General features: G+C 36.8%; 1 protein-coding gene across 7 annotated transcripts in view; it reads left to right on the top strand.

The window, feature by feature from the left end:
• snx17 (sorting nexin 17) overlaps positions 1–16552 on the top strand; it is a 75539-nt gene that overhangs the window by 44150 nt on the left and 14837 nt on the right. For 4 of the 7 annotated variants that reach the window (XM_087297710.1, NM_001045157.3, XM_087297712.1 and 1 more), the window contains 2 exon segments: positions 6668–6755; positions 15901–15970. In XM_087297710.1, coding sequence (XP_087153836.1) covers positions 6668–6755; positions 15901–15970 — 158 coding nt within the window. 7 annotated transcript variants of the gene reach the window in all.

The following is a 16552-nucleotide window of genomic DNA, read 5'->3' as shown; positions in this document are numbered from 1 at the left end:
TTGTAAAGAATACCTTTTTCCACAATTGTCCCGTTTCCAATTCTGCCTTCATTACATTACAGAGCTGAAAATCTTTCAAAGGATGAATCCCTAGGAGAGCCGTAGACTTATTGGAAGTGGACTTGTTATTTTTTCTTTCTTGTTCTCGAAACTGGGGGGCATTTGTGATTTTATGCAGATGTCTGGCAATGGCTCTCCTTGTCTGGATAAAATGCAGTCGTTTTGTTTATAGAACTTTCCGTGTCTCCATTTTATACGAGCTGTCATTGTTTGACTGCGTTTAGCGGAGAATCATCACGCATCCTTGAGGAATGACAAGCTGTGCACAACTCCCACTCTGTTGCCAGATCCTCCTCTAAAAAAAGGCTTAATCTTGTCAGATATGATGGAATACAGACCCCTGTACAATCCTTCCCAAATATGATTTGGCATACTGCCCGATCTTGGCAGAAATATTCACTGGTGAAAGAAATAATAATAATAAAAAATTGTGGAAAATAAATGTCTGCAAACAGAACCTGATTGTCGACTAACTGATGGTGAAGCTAAGATAAACAATTCAGTGCCAAAAACATGTCTGGACTTAAAACTGAAATAAATACAAATTACAGTGTTATATTTATATATTTGTGATGTATTATTGCACAACCAATCATGACATTTATGTCGAACAGAGGACAGCTAGCCAAGTGCTATGCAGGTAAACCCCACTCCTTTGACCTCTAAAGGTGCTCTAGCTACAGACGCTAGAGGCCATGGTCTTTAGCCTTCTGTTAGAGCAACAGACTCTCATGCAAAGAATCTCCAGTTTGATCCCAACTTAGCACAGGTTGGGTGCTGTAGGACTGGTGGGTTACACATGGGGGCTCGTCCGGGATGAGAATGAGGTTTAGGGGAGGTTTAGTCTAACAGAAGCTCGCTAGCGAAGTGCTATGCAGGTAAATCTCACTCGTCTGACCTCTAAAGGTGCTCTAGCGACACATGATCTTTAGCCTTCTTGTTAGAGCAACCGACTCCCATGCAAAGAATCGCCTGTTTGATCTGAGGCAAAGACTATAGAAAACACAAGATGTTTCACTTGTGTAGTTTTGAATGGGGAAAAATGTAACGGTCAACATGGCGAATGAAGCTCCACCTTCTAGTACAGGAGCCAAGCAGTCATCGCTAAAGACTGATGAGTCTCCGGGGGAGGGGCTTGGACCAGTCAATTCAATTCAATTCAATTCAGCTTTATTTGTATAGCGCTTTTACAATGTAGATTGTGTCAAAGCAGCTTCACATAAATGGTCATAGTAACTGGAACAGTGTGGTTCAGGTTTAAGTGTTTAAGTTCAGTTCAGTTCAGTTTAGCTCAGTTCAGTGTGATTTAATCATTACTGAGAGTTCAAACACTGAAGAGCAAATTCATCGATGCGTAGCTCTACCAATCCTGAACCATGCGAGCCAGTGGCGACAGCGGAGAGGGAAAAAAAACTTCACCTGATGGGAGTGAAGAAAAAAAACCTTGAGAGAACCAGACTCAGTTGGACACGACCATTTTAATTTCTCCGCTGGCCAAAAGTCTTGTGCAGAACTTCATTCGCCGTGGTTTATGCTGGAAGATGGCCTCAATGAAGACTCGTCTGTCCCTGGAGCGTCGCTGGAATCAGACTCATGTTCTCCACTCCCCACGAACATCAGCGCAGCAGCAGCTCAGGATATGGCCTGGTCCCGGATATGGAATCCTTGGGATCATCACGTCGCTGGTCTTGGATCCAATCAGTGACTCCGCCTAATCTGAGGACCTCGGGATGAGTATCCCCAGGTGAAAATAGAGAAAAGAGAATAATTAGCGTAGCTGCTGTTCATAGTGTATATAAGCAAGATGTAGAAGCCAGTGTGGAACCCGCTAGGTGATGCACTTAGTGTATGCTTTACTAAATAGATACGTCTTTAATCTAGTTTTGAACTGGGATAGTGTGTCTGAGCCTCGGACATTACCAGGAAGGCTATTCCAGAGTGTAGGAGCCATGAAAGAGAAGGCTCGACCTCCTTTACTTGATTTTGCTATTCTAGGTACTACCAGAAGCCCTGAATTTTGAGATCTTAAGGAGCGAGTTGGTTCGTAGCGAGACAGAAGGTTGGTTAGATAAACAGGAGCTAGATTATTTAGAGCTTTATAGGTGAGAAGTAATATTTTAAATTCAATACGAAATTTAACAGGCAGCCAGTGTAAGGAGGATAAAATTGGGGTTATATGATCATATTTTCTGGACCTGGTCAGAACTCTGGCTGCTGCATTTTGTACTAATTGAAGTTTGTTAATAGAGGATGCTGGGCAGCCAGCAAATAGAGCATTACAGTAATCCAGTCTCGAAGTCATAAAAGCATGGACTAGCTTTTCTGCATCTGAGATGGATAGCATATTTCGTAATTTAGCGATATTTCTCAGATGAAAGAAGGCAGTTTTTGTGACATGGGATATATGGTTTTTAAAAGTTAGATTGCTGTCAAATATGACACCCAAATCTTTTATAGTAGAGCTAAAGCTAACTTTGTATCCTTCTAATTGTAAATTGAGTTGCGAGATCTGCTGTGTGCAAGATTTAGGCCCAATAAGTAATAATTCTGTTTTGTCGGAGTTTAAGAGAAGAAAATTGTTGGTCATCCAGTCTTTGATGTCTTTGATACACTCAGTTAGTTTAGAAAGTTCAGACGTCTCGTCAGGTTTAGTTGAAATATATAATTGAGTATCATCTGCATAGCAGGGAAAGCTGATCCCATGTCTTCTAATAATGTCTCCCAGAGGTAGCATGTAAATTGTAAACAGTAAAGGGCCTAAAACTGATCCTTGAGGCACCCCATACTTTACTGGGCAGATTTGTGAAGGCTGTCCATTAAGATTTACAAACTGGTAGCGGTCAGTTAAGTATGACTTAAACCATTGTAGAGCCTGTCCCTGGACACCTGTAGACTTTAAACGATTTATGAGGATATTGTGGTCAATGGTATCAAATGCCGCACTAAGATCGAGTAAAACTAATAGCGAGACGCACCCTCGATCAGCAGCTAAGAGTAAATCGTTGGTTATTTTCACTAAGGCGGTTTCTGTACTGTGGTGAGCCCTGAAACCTGACTGAAACACTTCAAAAATATTGTTCGTCTGCAGATAAGAGCATAATTGAGTGGAAACAACTTTTTCTAGTATTTTAGACATAAATGGAAGATTTGAAATAGGCCTATAGTTAGCTAAGTTGTTGGTGTCTAGTTGCGGTTTCTTAATAATAGGCTTAATAACAGCTAGCTTGTAAGAGTTTGGAACATGGCCTATAGATAAAGAAGAGTTGATAATGTTAAGAAGAGGTTCTCCTATAGCAGGTAGCAGCTCTTTCAGTAATTTTGTTGGAATTGAGTCCAGCATACACGTAGCTGGTTTAGAGCTATTTATAATTTTTACTAACTCTTCATGTTCTATGATTTTGAAGCAGTGTAGGTTATTATTATGATTTAATGAAATATTTACAGGATTTGGAGTATAAGCCGGTGCAGAAAGTTTGGCATCTCCTATTTTCTGTCTAAAGCCTTCTATTTTATTACTGAAAAAATTCATGAAGTCATCACTACTAATTTGCGGTGGAGTAGTTTGTTCCAAGGATGACCGATTATTTGCTAATTTAGAGATGGTGTTAAATAAAAATCTAGGATTGTTCTGATTATTTTCTATCAGTTTGCGCAGGTGCTCGGTCCTGGCAGATTTTAGAGCCCTCCTATAGCTGGACATACTGTCTTTGTACGCAATTCTAAAGACCTCTAAATTAGTTTTTTTCCATTTACGTTCCAGGGCGCAGGTTGCTGTTTTGAGCGCACGAGTATGACTATTATACCATGGTATAGTTTTAATCTCTCTAGCCTTTTTTAATTTGATGGGTGCCACAGTATTTAGTGTGCTAGTAAAGATGGCATCCATACTGCTGGTTACTACATCAAGATCATTTGAGTTTGCGGGTGCATTACGAAATAGAGAGAGATCAGGTAAGTTATTTATAAATTCATCTTTAGTTGACGGAACAATAGTTCTACTAGGGCGGAGTATTGGAGCGGGTTTGCTGATTTCAGGTAAACATAGCTTATATAGTAAGAGGTAGTGATCTGTAATATCATCACTTTGTGGTATAATGTCTACGTCAATAACCTCGATTCCATAAGACAGAATTAGATCTAATGTATGCTTTAAGCGATGGGTTGGACCCACAACGTTTTGCTTTATCCCAAGTGAGTGTATTAAATCCATAAACGCGAGCCCTAATGTATCATTAGCGTCATCTATGTGGATGTTAAAGTCACCTACAATTAGCATTTTATCAGTTTTGACTAGTAAGTCAGAAATAAAATCAGCAAATTCTTTTAGAAATTTGACATAGGGTCCTGGGGGTCTATATATGGTGATTAAAGCGAGAGATAACATAGGTTTTTGTATAGTATCTGGAAGCTGAACATTAAGCGATAATACTTCAAAGGAGCTAAACATAAGTCCGTTTCTCTGTTTAATATTAAGGAAATCACTAAAGATTGATGCAACTCCACCACCACGACCAGTTTGACGAGCCTCATGTTTATATAAGAATCCTGGAGGAGTTGCTTCATTTAAGCTAATATAGTCATTTTGTTTCAGCCAGGTTTCAGTGAGACAGAGTGCATTAAGATTGTTTTCTGTTATTATTTCATTAATGATAAGTGCTTTAGGTGCAAGTGACCTGATGTTTAGGAGACCAAGTTTTACGAAATTTGTATTTTCACTTTCTACTGGTTTTTCTGGTTTGATTCTTACTAGATTTTTCCTGGAGCACACAGTACGTTTATTTCTTAATCTAATAATACGAGGAACAGACACAGTCTCTATAGGATTCGCCAGATATGCGTTACTGATGTTTAAGTGGGGTGAACAAGAGTCTAGGTGGCTATAGTGTGAATTTTGTGAATTTTTACCTGCTAGTCAGATGGTGCGAAGTAGTCTGGAGATGTTGTCCGACAGGAGTTCAGCTCCGGCTCGACTGAGTTTCCAGTCGTGAGTTTCTGCAGATTTTGTGTGATTAGAATGTTTAGAAATTAAAATAAAGTGACAGTTTTTGTTTAATTTTATTGGTGATTCCTAATATAAAATGTAATCATAAGCTTGCCAAGCAATTTTGGAGAATTTAATGTTTCCCCCATTCAGACAGAATGCCCGAGCATACTGCCCAAGAGGTGTTTCGAAGACGGCCGCCCAGTGAAATGGCTTGCCTTAAATGGACTTGGTCCCAGCTCAGTGCAAGTTGGGTGCAGTAGGACCAGTGGGTTACAGGTGGGGGCTTATCCGGGATGGGAGTGAAGTTTAGGGGGATGAGTCTAACCGAGGCCTGCTAGCAAAGTGCTATGCAGGTAAATCTTACTCTTCTGACCTCTAAAGGTGCTCTAGTGACAGACGCTAGAGGCCATGGTCTGTAGGCTCCTTGTTAGAGCAACCAACTTCCATGCAAAGAATCGCCTGTTTAATCCCAGCCAAAGACAATAGAATACACAAGATGTGTCACCTGTAATGAGGTTTAGAGGGGTGAGTGTAAAAGAGGCCATTTAGCGAAGCGGTATGCACTCCGCTGACCTCTAAAGGTGCTCCAGCAACAGACGCTAGAGGCTATGGTCTTTAGCGTCCTCGTTAAAGCAACTGACTCTTATACAAAGAATCACTGGTTCAACCCTAGCTCAAAGCGGGTTGGGTGCAGTAGGACTGGTGGGTTACACATAGGGGCTCGTCCGGGATGGGAGTAAGGTAAGGGGGTTGAGTTTAACGGAGGCCAGCTAGCAAAGTGCTATGCAGGCAAACCTCACTCCTCTGACCTCTAAAGATTATCTAGCAGCAGACGCTAGAGGCCAGGGTCTTTAGCCTCCTTGTTAGAGCAGCTGACTCCCATGCAAAGACACATTATGTAAATATAAACATTATAAACACTGTATTCATTTTAATAAATAATGAAAATCTCAAATCTTTGAATAGTATTAAAATATTGTTTATGTTTAGTGTAATATTATGTTATGTTTGTTCATGTTATTTTTATTTGACATGTAAAACATTGTTTTGACATCTTTACAGTGACAACCATACAAACCAAACAGAAACATGTTTTTTTAATGATGTACATATGTACATATGTCTTTAATAATACATTCCTATTACATAATACTATTCTTGTCTTAACATGCTGTCTAATGTCAGAGCACTGAAAGGGTAAGCCAAAGAGCAGAATGAAAAGTTGTGACGGCATGCATTATGCTATAGATCTAACTGTCGTCTCCTCCTCTTCTTCTTTTCACACTCCTGTTTTTAATGTTTCTAAAAGCTCAGTGCCCATTTCAGTTCGACCCTCTTCTCCCTGTTTCCCAACTCTAGAGAAAAACGTCTTTTTCTAACAGCTGCAGCATTTATTCCCTCGTTCCCTCCTTCTGTTATTTCTCCTCCTCTCTCTTGCACAAAGTGATAAACATGTTATTGTGCCCTCTATGGCTTTAGCCAGATGGATTCTCCCCCATCTCACTTTGTTTGTTGTCATTGCTATTACTCTCCAAATGTCCTTGAGTCTGAAGGCACTCATACATTTCATCTGGTCTCTTGTTGCTTCATCCAAACCTCTCCGACCTCCCGCTGTGTGTCCAGACGTGAGAAAACTGCAGGAGTTTGAGCTGCCCTACGTGTCCATCACCAGCCTGCACAGTTCAGACTATCGAATCATCCTACGAAAGAGGTACAGCACTTATTTTGGAAGTGGTTGTTGAACACTAAGCCCAATGCACTAGTATATATAAAAACAAAGTGTTTTTTGTGTAGCTCACAGATGAAGGCATAAAAGAACACTTGACTTTTTTTTTTTTGTAAAAGTCTCATTTTACAAGAACCCTAGAGTTAAACAGTTGAGTTTTACTATTTATGTGTCCATTCAGCCTAACTCGAGGTCTGGCAGGAGCACTTTTAGCTTAGCATAAAGCATTGAATCGGATTAAACTATCATTCTGGTGTAATCAATAAACTTTGCTGCCATACAATGGCTGCAGCAGGCACAATGATAATACACAGCACCTGAAAATAGTCCGTAGTAGGTAACAGCACTGTGTAATATCATTGCTTCTGTTGCAGCCATGGTACGGCAGCAAAATTCCTTACAGTAATGAGAATAGCCATATCGAGCTTGAAATATATCAACATTTTCTGTCAGTCTTACTACACTATGTAACTACAGAAGTATCAAGCTTTAAATAGGAAAAAAAAATATTGAATTAAATTGATCTGTTAAGCAAGATACTGGTGGTATTCAATAAGTTATGCTAAGCTAAAAGTGCTCCCACAAGACCCGTGAATTGGCTAAATGCATTAAAAATAGTAAAACTGAACTGTTTAACTCAAGGTGAATTGTAAAATAAGCCTATTTTCAAAATAATTGCGTGTTTCTTTATAAAATGTTTGTCATTTGTTTTTGTAGCTTTCACTTTTATAAAAAAAAACATGAATAGTTTGCCAAAAAATGTTGATCATTCTGTCAATACTCTGTATGACGTTACATTGAAACATTTACATTACATTGAAAATTATGGCTTTAAAAGGTGACGTGAAATGTTTTGAACTGCAGTTTTGTTCGACATGTGACTAAATTAAAACTGAACCGTGAAGACAGGGCTAGAGTACAGGACTAGAGTAGCCCCTCCCATTTGTTTTTACAACAGCCATTAGCATTTTGTTATCATGGCTCTGCCAGTGAGTGTGGTTGTGCCGAAATGCAATAGCATCTTGAATGGTGAAGATTCGAACAATTTTTTTGAGATATCCATAAGACTACCTAAGCCAGGGGTGTCCAAACTCCTGGTCCTGGAGGGACAGTGTTCTGCATATTTTAGTTCTAACCCCAATTAAACACATTTGAACCAGCTAATCAAGCTTTTTCAGGTATACTAGAAACTTCCAGGCAGGTGTGTTGAAGGAAGTTAGAGCTAAACTGTGCAGGACACCGGCCCTCCAGGACCGAGTTTGGACACCCCTGACCTAAGCCATTTGATAGCATTACTGTAAAAAACAAAGTACCACAACTAAAAAAAAAAAAAAAAAGGATTCATAAAAACATTTAAATTACTTCAAATTTTTATGATGGTCTTTTTTGGTGGACTCTAAAGATATTTTGAAGAATGTTGGAAACCAGTAAAGGTTCAGTAGGTGATCTGCCCAAACGCTAACCGGTTAGCATAATATCTTTCAAAAACTATCCCTTCCTTGTCGTCCAAAGCCATGCCTCCTAAAATCCTGAACATGCACATTATAGATGACAGAGACCCACTAGATCATGTCATCCTCCAGTTGGAAAACTTTATAGTACTTTATAATACTAATTAAAACTTTATAATCCTAATGAAAAACTGTATTATATCTAGCACCGTTTCAGTTTTGTAGTTAACAAGCAAAACTTGTCATAATGTGCAACATTTTATGCATGTAAGGATCGCTGGTCCCACTCTCTCAAAAATAAACCTATGTGAATATTAAACCACCTTCAACTTAGTAAAGCAGGCTAGGGGAATAGTGCTATTTACTGATGTTTTGTTGTTAAACTAATATAAATCTACATTATCGATGCTGTAAAAGGTCACTTGTGAAACTGAAAATAGTCATTAATATGTTCGCAGAAAGATTTCAGTGGCTGAACAACACTTCTGTGCATATAATCCATTCATAATACAACTAAATCTACATCAGCTTTGGGTGACTAGAATAGTTTTAAAACATACCATTACCTGTCTAAAAGAAATACTTCAGCCATGGTGTCATCTCTCCTTCAGCATACAAAGTTCTCCAATAGTGATTCAGGACTTTAAAGTTTTGATTTAGCATTTCTTTTTGCCGATGTCACTCTCTCATGTGCACGTGACTGTGGATCTGCGTGAACAGAGGTGCGCTGTTGTACAAATCTACATTTGTCGACAGACAGTTTGGGATTAGGGCACAACTAACGATTATTTTAATAATAGATTAATCTGATTTTTTTTCATTAATCGATGAATCAAAAAACAAGAAAAGCATTAATTTCCAACTCTTTATTCAAAAAAGCTCATCCTTGAGCTGTTATAATAATAATAATAATAATAATAATAATAATAGTAAACTAAGTAGTTTTGTCCTGTTTTCAATTTAAATATCTAAATGTTTTTTAATCAAGATGCATACTAGACACATAAAATAGCAAAATAAATTATGTCTTGTTTTCTGAAAAAAACACCTCAAAATTAAGTGATTGTTTACCTAAAACAAGCTGAATTATTTGGGGGTAAGTAAGAATAGTTCTTAATGAGATATAATCACACAGAAGCTTTAAGCATCACTTCATTTTCTCATATCATTTTTTTTGTCTGTTCTTGATTTAAGATTTTTTAGATATGGAACTGGAAACCAGATGAAATGACTAAGAAAGAAAAGTTTTTTTTTTTGCAGTGCAGCTATACATGACTTCAGATGGAAAAATGAATGATCCAAAAAAAAAGTGAAAAACCTTTCACTCGTGAGTTTAAAAGATCTTGCGTGTTTAAAAGATGAGGCGTGTTTTCCTAATTCATAAAACGCAGAACACGCAGGATTCAGCACGTAAATTCACCAGTTACTTCCCAAATACATGCAAGTAAGTGTCTGGTATACTTAGACAAGAAAAGATTCTACTTTATTGTTACTTTCACTACGTGTAATGTGTATCTGATATGAATAAAACACATTTGCCAATTATATTTGAATGGATTGTAAGAGTTCCATAGACTTCCATGTGTTTTACAAACTCTAAATGTATTGTTTTCCTAGTATTTGTGTGTATTTACATGTCTAAAAAAGGAATTAAGCATTAGGCGGTTAAAACGCTGTGTAATTGTAATGATATGACACGTCTTTCTCTGGATCAGCGCCAGCAACGCACCAAAGCTCTGTTTGATTTTTTTCAGTTGCCCCTCTACGGGTAATCGAGCTAACGCTAACTTGTCATGCTTGTCAAGCTGGATAACGAGTAAAACACCAGCACCAGGGACTTTATGGTCCTCACTTCAAAATGGAAAAAAAGTTGGATCCTGTAGTGATTTACCCTGCTGCTAAACTCCCTTCCTCATCATCCCAGTCTATGTGGCGCCAAACTCTATATCAGTGCACGAGAGAGACCATGTTCACTCTGCTCTGCGCTGAACTAAAGTGTTTTTTTAACAATCAAACGCCCCCATGTCGTGTGACACAACAAATCGATTATGAAATTTATTGCCAATGCTTTAAGTAATAGATTTTCATCAATTTAATCAATTCGTTGTTAAAGCCCTATTTGGGATATCTGAATTATGAAACAACAATATTTCAGAAAATTATCACCTACTGCACCTTTAATTAGTGGCATCAGTAGTAGAAAAAACAAATACTCAGGAAGTCAATGGTTTTTGGTTTTCAACATTTTTTCTGAATGTTTGTTTTTGAGTGAACTGTCCACCTCTAGTAAATTCCAGATTTTCAATTACTTGCCTTGATGTATAGAATGCGAGGCAGTTCCAGTTTGCTTACAATTTAGCATTTAAACAACATGCTAGTTGTTTGTTGCTTGATTGCTGATTTAGTGTTTTCATTATCAGCATCTGTGGTTTGAGCATCAGTTATGCATTGGTGTTATTTATGCGCAGTTGACATGTTGTTTACGAATAGCTATATTTCAACCTTCTTACATTAAGTAGCCAAATTGATTAAAAATATGCAACACTGATGTCTAAGATCACATTGCATGTTGTTACCAACCATAATCAACATGAAACTATTGTGTAAGTATACTTGTTTACTACCATTTAATAGATATGAGAGAATTAGATTTCCAATCAGACAATTACAGCAACTGAAGTGAACAGAGATTTTTTTAGCTCCACCCACTCACTTATAGTATGTGAATGATGGTAAATATCCGGAAAATTTCCGGAATGACTTTACCGGTGAATTTAAAAAAAAAGCTGTTCACACAGGCAAGGATGTTACGGAATTTTTTCCGGTAAAGACTTTTCACACATCCGTTTCAAAATATCAGTTAATTCTGACATCATTAATCAGAAATGACCTCAAAACGTCTGTGCTTGTATTTGTTTACATTTGACTACATATACAAACTCTGTGGGTGGATCAGTATTGTGAACAACTTTGATGAAAACATATTGAGAAACACTATCGCATGTCGGTATGTACATAATATGTGTGTGTGTGTGTGCTGGTGCTCACCGGCTGCTTCACATGCACACGTGACGTATCAAGCAACTGAAGGAAGCATAGCTTGAAGGTAAACAAACAGCGGCTTATCATAGGCATCTTATCGATAATTATTTACACAGTTGGCATTAAGAAGGAACATAGAAACGTTATTTGACTAACATCTAACAGCTAAATGTGTCTGGAAAATGTTCAAAGGCTGTTATTTTCATGAACCGCGTGAACGCGAATGTGTCTGAATGTTCTGATTGGCTATAGTAGACATCTCACGTCAGAGCATTCTAGACCTGAACACTCTTTTTCCAGCAATCTTCCTTCTGCGTTCACACAGTGCAGCATTCCTGCAAATTACCGGAAATTTTACAACTTCTCTCTCCGGAAAATAGCCGGAACAAATTTACCAGTATTTTCAAAAAGGGCCTGTTCACACATACAGACCTTTTAATTTTCCAGTAAGGTCTTTATGTGTAAAAAGGGCAATCATCGGTCAACCTACACTGTCTAAATACTTAATATAATGTAATATTTATAATTTTATTTTTGTATAATTTTACTTTACTTCATAATTTTACTTTTAATTTTAGGATTTTATTTATTTATTATATAAATTTTCAGTTTTATCAATTTTCATCTTCTCTTTTTTTTTCTTCAAATCAAAGGCTTTTGAAAACTCCTATAAAAAGAAAATGCTTCCGGAACCAGCGCTGCTGAAAAAGTGGATGAACACTTAGTTGCTCATTCATACAGACAGTATTTCAGCATCTTTTTTTTTTTTTTTTTTTTTACTCTTCAGAACTTTTCAAAACGCATCTAAAAAAAATGCAGCTGCCGACCCCAAACACTGATGGTGTGAAGTTTTGTTATGAATTTGCAACAACACGAGGAACAGTAAATGGTGCCCAAACTAATATTTGCCCAAGTATAGAGTTTAAAGTGTTCTTTCATAAGCATGTTCCCAAATTAAAATTTTAAAAGTCAAACATTGTAATAAAAGTATATTCAACACAGGCTTTTGATTCAGGGAGAGGTTTCCCACAAATCTCCATCTTTATGTACTACTTGGACTTAAAGACAGCTGGATTTAGACATCTCTCTCTAAATCAAACGGTCTCTGAAGTGCTATGCATTACAGAATCTCTGATGTGCTTTAAAGCAGAACACTCTTCATTATTTATTCACAGGAAAGTGCACAACCGCACACAGCATATAAATGTGGATGTTCCTAGTGGTTTATTAACACCAGTACATTCATCTAATGCCCTTTGGAGTTTACAGTTTATGTAATGGAATAACTGAAGAGAATCAAGAGAGATTATTTTGGTAAAGCCACCAGCATGGGCATAGAAACACCATGTGTTTCACCATGTGCAGTCAGTTGAAGCAGGTGTCAAGGTGTTATGTGAACATAAATTTCCCTTTTTAGCATATTAAAAGAGCTTAGCAGAGATTATTTTGCTGAAATGTTTTCACTTTCAACTTTTTATCCACTGTTCCTGTTGAATTGGATTATATAGTGTTGAAAAGGGAGCACAGGTTGCTGGAGTGTTTTGTTTTTTTTATATTTCCCTCAGAAAAATCGAAGGCCTCTTGACCTACTTTATACAAAACTGCAGACAGACTTCGGGCAGAATCCACCTGTTCATGCTTTCAGACATGTAGATCCGGCTGATCTGACGGGCAGCTAACCAATAGAAATGTGTTTCAATGATTAAAAACTTCTTCCTGACAAACAGGTTAAACCTATAAATATAGAAAAGATGCATCATAGCAAAAATGTCTTTAATCAGAAAAAAGTCAGAATTTGGCAGGGGTATAAATAATTTAGGGTTTAGGTCTTATAAATTATTATATAAATACAAATATTTTATTAAATGAAAAAGTTAAATTGTTAAATATTTATTACTATTTTAAATAACTGCTTTCTTATTGTGTGTAGTTTCAAATGAAATTATTTCTCCAGTCATTATTGCTTTAATTACTACTACGATTAATAATAATATTAATAATAATAATAATTAATAGTAGAGTAATTAATAAATCATGTGGCTCTTAAGACTGGAGTAATGAAGCTGAAAATTCATCTTTAAAATTACTGAAATAAGTGATTTAATTAAATGAACTGCTTTTGAACAGTTATTTCACACTAGCACTTTTGGTCCGCACCCGGGTTCGTTTGACGTCAGAGTACGGTACGTTTAGCTAGTGTGAACGTGTCTTCTGAACTCAGTGTGAACCATACCTGAGTCCGCCTGAATAGGTGGTCTGGGGTACGGTTCACGCAAACTCTAGTCCAGTTCACTTCTGGTATGAATGCAATTGTACCAAATAATGGAAGTGAACTGACAACTGTAAAACAAACTATCATTTTTGTAATGTTCATTCATGTGCGTGAGTGTGTGTATGTGTGTGCGTGTTTATGTGTGTGGCTGTGTATCTTGTACTATACCTTGGTGACAAGTGGAACTGAGCCAGGCCAAACATATGTGATAATGTCTGCTTGACTCCTCCACAAACAGCTTCTGCAGACATCGCGTGATGCTCTGAACTTTTATAATATTTTTGCGGCAGATAGACGCGAGTCACTTTCTGTAAGTCCAAAACCAAAAGATTCAGTAAAAGCAGAATGACTGTGCACATGATGTGTGGACATCTTTGAATTTTGGCGCTTTACTTTCGTGCCCGTCACCTAGCAATAGCTGTACATACAACAGCAGCTCGATGACGCAAGCGTAAGAAAGAAGCTTCAGAAGGAAAAAAGACAGTAGCTGCATCCCAAATGGCACACTATACACTATGCACTCATGCACTATGTACTTATGCATTTAAACACTCAACAGGATAGTATATGTATGTAGTGTTGTCCCAAAAATTTTTTTACTAAGCGGAAATTCAAACCGTTTACCTATTGACGTTTGACTGTCGCCAAATCGGGTGAAATAAACGACCGAATTGTCGAATGTTACCTGCTGTGAGTATAACTGCATTCACCATCGGGAGGCGCTATAGTATAGAGAATTTTGCTTTCACCATCCAAAATAAGTTATCCAACATGTGCGCCCGATAGCTCCGCCCCTTCCGCTACATAAGCAAACCTGCGGTCGTTGAGTGCGTGACGTGTCCATCATTACACACTTCATTTTAGCAGCTGAATGAGTGCATCATCCGGGTAATTAAAGTGCACTTAATATTTTTAGAGTTTTCAGTGTAAGCACACTACCTACACTATTTATACTACAAAATGGCATAGAATAGTGCATAAATATGTGATTTGGGACGCAGCTAGTGTGAACACAAACCAGCCGAGAAGGTGGCAAAAGGGCACAATCAAACTTGGGTATGGTCCAGGCAATTGAACCAAGTTTCAAAGCAACTAGTATTAGTGTAATAACGTTTACAATTTTACAATTTTTACTGTATTTTTGATGAAATAAATGCAGCCTTGGTGAAAAATCGTACTGACCCCAAACTTTTTATTGGTATACAGTCTAAAAAATCTGTGGATTTATGCAGAATGAGTTTGAGAATATAGAATATACTTACTTTAATTTAAGGTTTATCATTTTATTAAATATTAGAATGACTTGCTTGGTAAACAGCGACAGCTAGTCTCATATAACACATCCACTTAAAAACAGAAAATCTTATTTTAAAAGCTCTATTGTACATAGATCATGTAAACATCTGCATATAATTCTATCATTTTTATGACATTAATTTGTGCATAAATAATGATAATAATAAACATAAATGGTGTATGTCTGACGAGAATATTTGCTACTGTATATAAAATATAAATAAATAATACTTATAATAATACATACCAAATGATGTTTTAAATGTTTGTGCTCTGTGAATCATTGTAAAAAGATTTCATCCGTTCATTCATTTGTTATTTGCTCAGAAAAAAAATAAAAATAAATAAATAACAGGACACATAATAATACACCGGAGGAAAAAAAAACTGTATTTAACTTGTGTTTTGATAGTTATAAACCTTAATTCATCTTAACATAATCTTTGAAAGCTAGGGCACATTATTGAGAAGCACATAATAAAACGAAAATGTCACAAAATATTCTTGAATGCCTTTTTTTAAACCCTCACTATCTGGATGTCTTAAAGGAGTTCAAGCATCGACAGCTAAATGCTTTCAAATGGGATTTAACGGATATCCAGTCTTGGCCGTGGTGTGAACAATATCTATTGTCATGCAAGATTACATCTTTGTGCTCTTATAAACTCTGCTAAAACTTATTTAACAGTCTTCGTTCTGCCCACGGCGTGATGAGAATAGTTTTTGACATATGGACGGTTACTGTGTGTTTGGCAGACTGTTGTTTGCTTCCGGGCAGCAGCATGCAAGCTAGTATTGCAGTGTAGCTATAAACAATGCTTTATTACAGGACAGAAACAGGTCTTTTCTCCAAGTTTGAAGTTTTAATTTAATGTTTTGTAGAGCATCAGTAAGCTTTCGTCTTGTGAGAACCTCAGGCATGTTTATATGAATGGTTTGTTTATGCAGTGAAATGCTGATTTGAAGGTTCTTGATGACACATTAGAAAACAGATGTGATCAAAGAGGAAGAACGTAGATGCTAGTTTATTTCTAAAATGACTTATTATTGTCTGTTGCTCTTTTCTCAGCTACTGGGACACGGCGTACGACAGTGATGTCATGGATGATCGTGTGGGACTCAACTTATTATACGCTCAGGTAACAAGCTCAAGTGTACTGTCTGTGTGGGCCATCGCACATAAACTTGTCATGGTGGGCATAATGTATCGAGAAAATAATGTAGCTCCTGTTCCGATTTTCAGAATAATGTTTTTATATGTGTGTGGGTAAATGTATAATGCAGGATTTTTATTTCCTTGGGTATCATTTAACATTTATTTTGTTTTATTTTAATCCTTTATTTAAAATTTGATTGAAAACTTTTTTTTTTGTTAGTTAAAATAAATTGTAATAAAGTAATAAATCTTAAGTTTAATTCAATTACATGACTAGAAATAAAATGTAAAAAAAAATGTTTGTGACACAGTTGAAGTCAAATTTATTAGCCCCCTCAAATTATTAGCCCCCTGTTTATTTTTCAAGATTTTTTTTCAACACATTTCTTAGCATAATAGTTTTGATAACTCATTTCTAATAACTGATTTATTTTATCTTTGCCATGATGACAGTACATAATATTTTACACAATATTTTTTCCAAATGCTTTTATACAGCTTAAAGTGACATTTAAAGGCTTAACTAGGTTAATTAGGTTAACTAGGCAGGTTAGGCTAATTAGGC

The sequence above is a fragment of the Danio rerio genome, chromosome 20 (genome assembly GCF_052040795.2).
Source record: "Danio rerio strain M-AB ecotype USA chromosome 20, GRCz13ab, whole genome shotgun sequence".
Classification (NCBI taxonomy): Eukaryota; Metazoa; Chordata; class Actinopteri; order Cypriniformes; family Danionidae; genus Danio; species Danio rerio.
The sequence above is the reverse complement of the archived record's forward strand: the minus strand, read 5'-3'. Positions and strand labels throughout refer to the sequence as shown.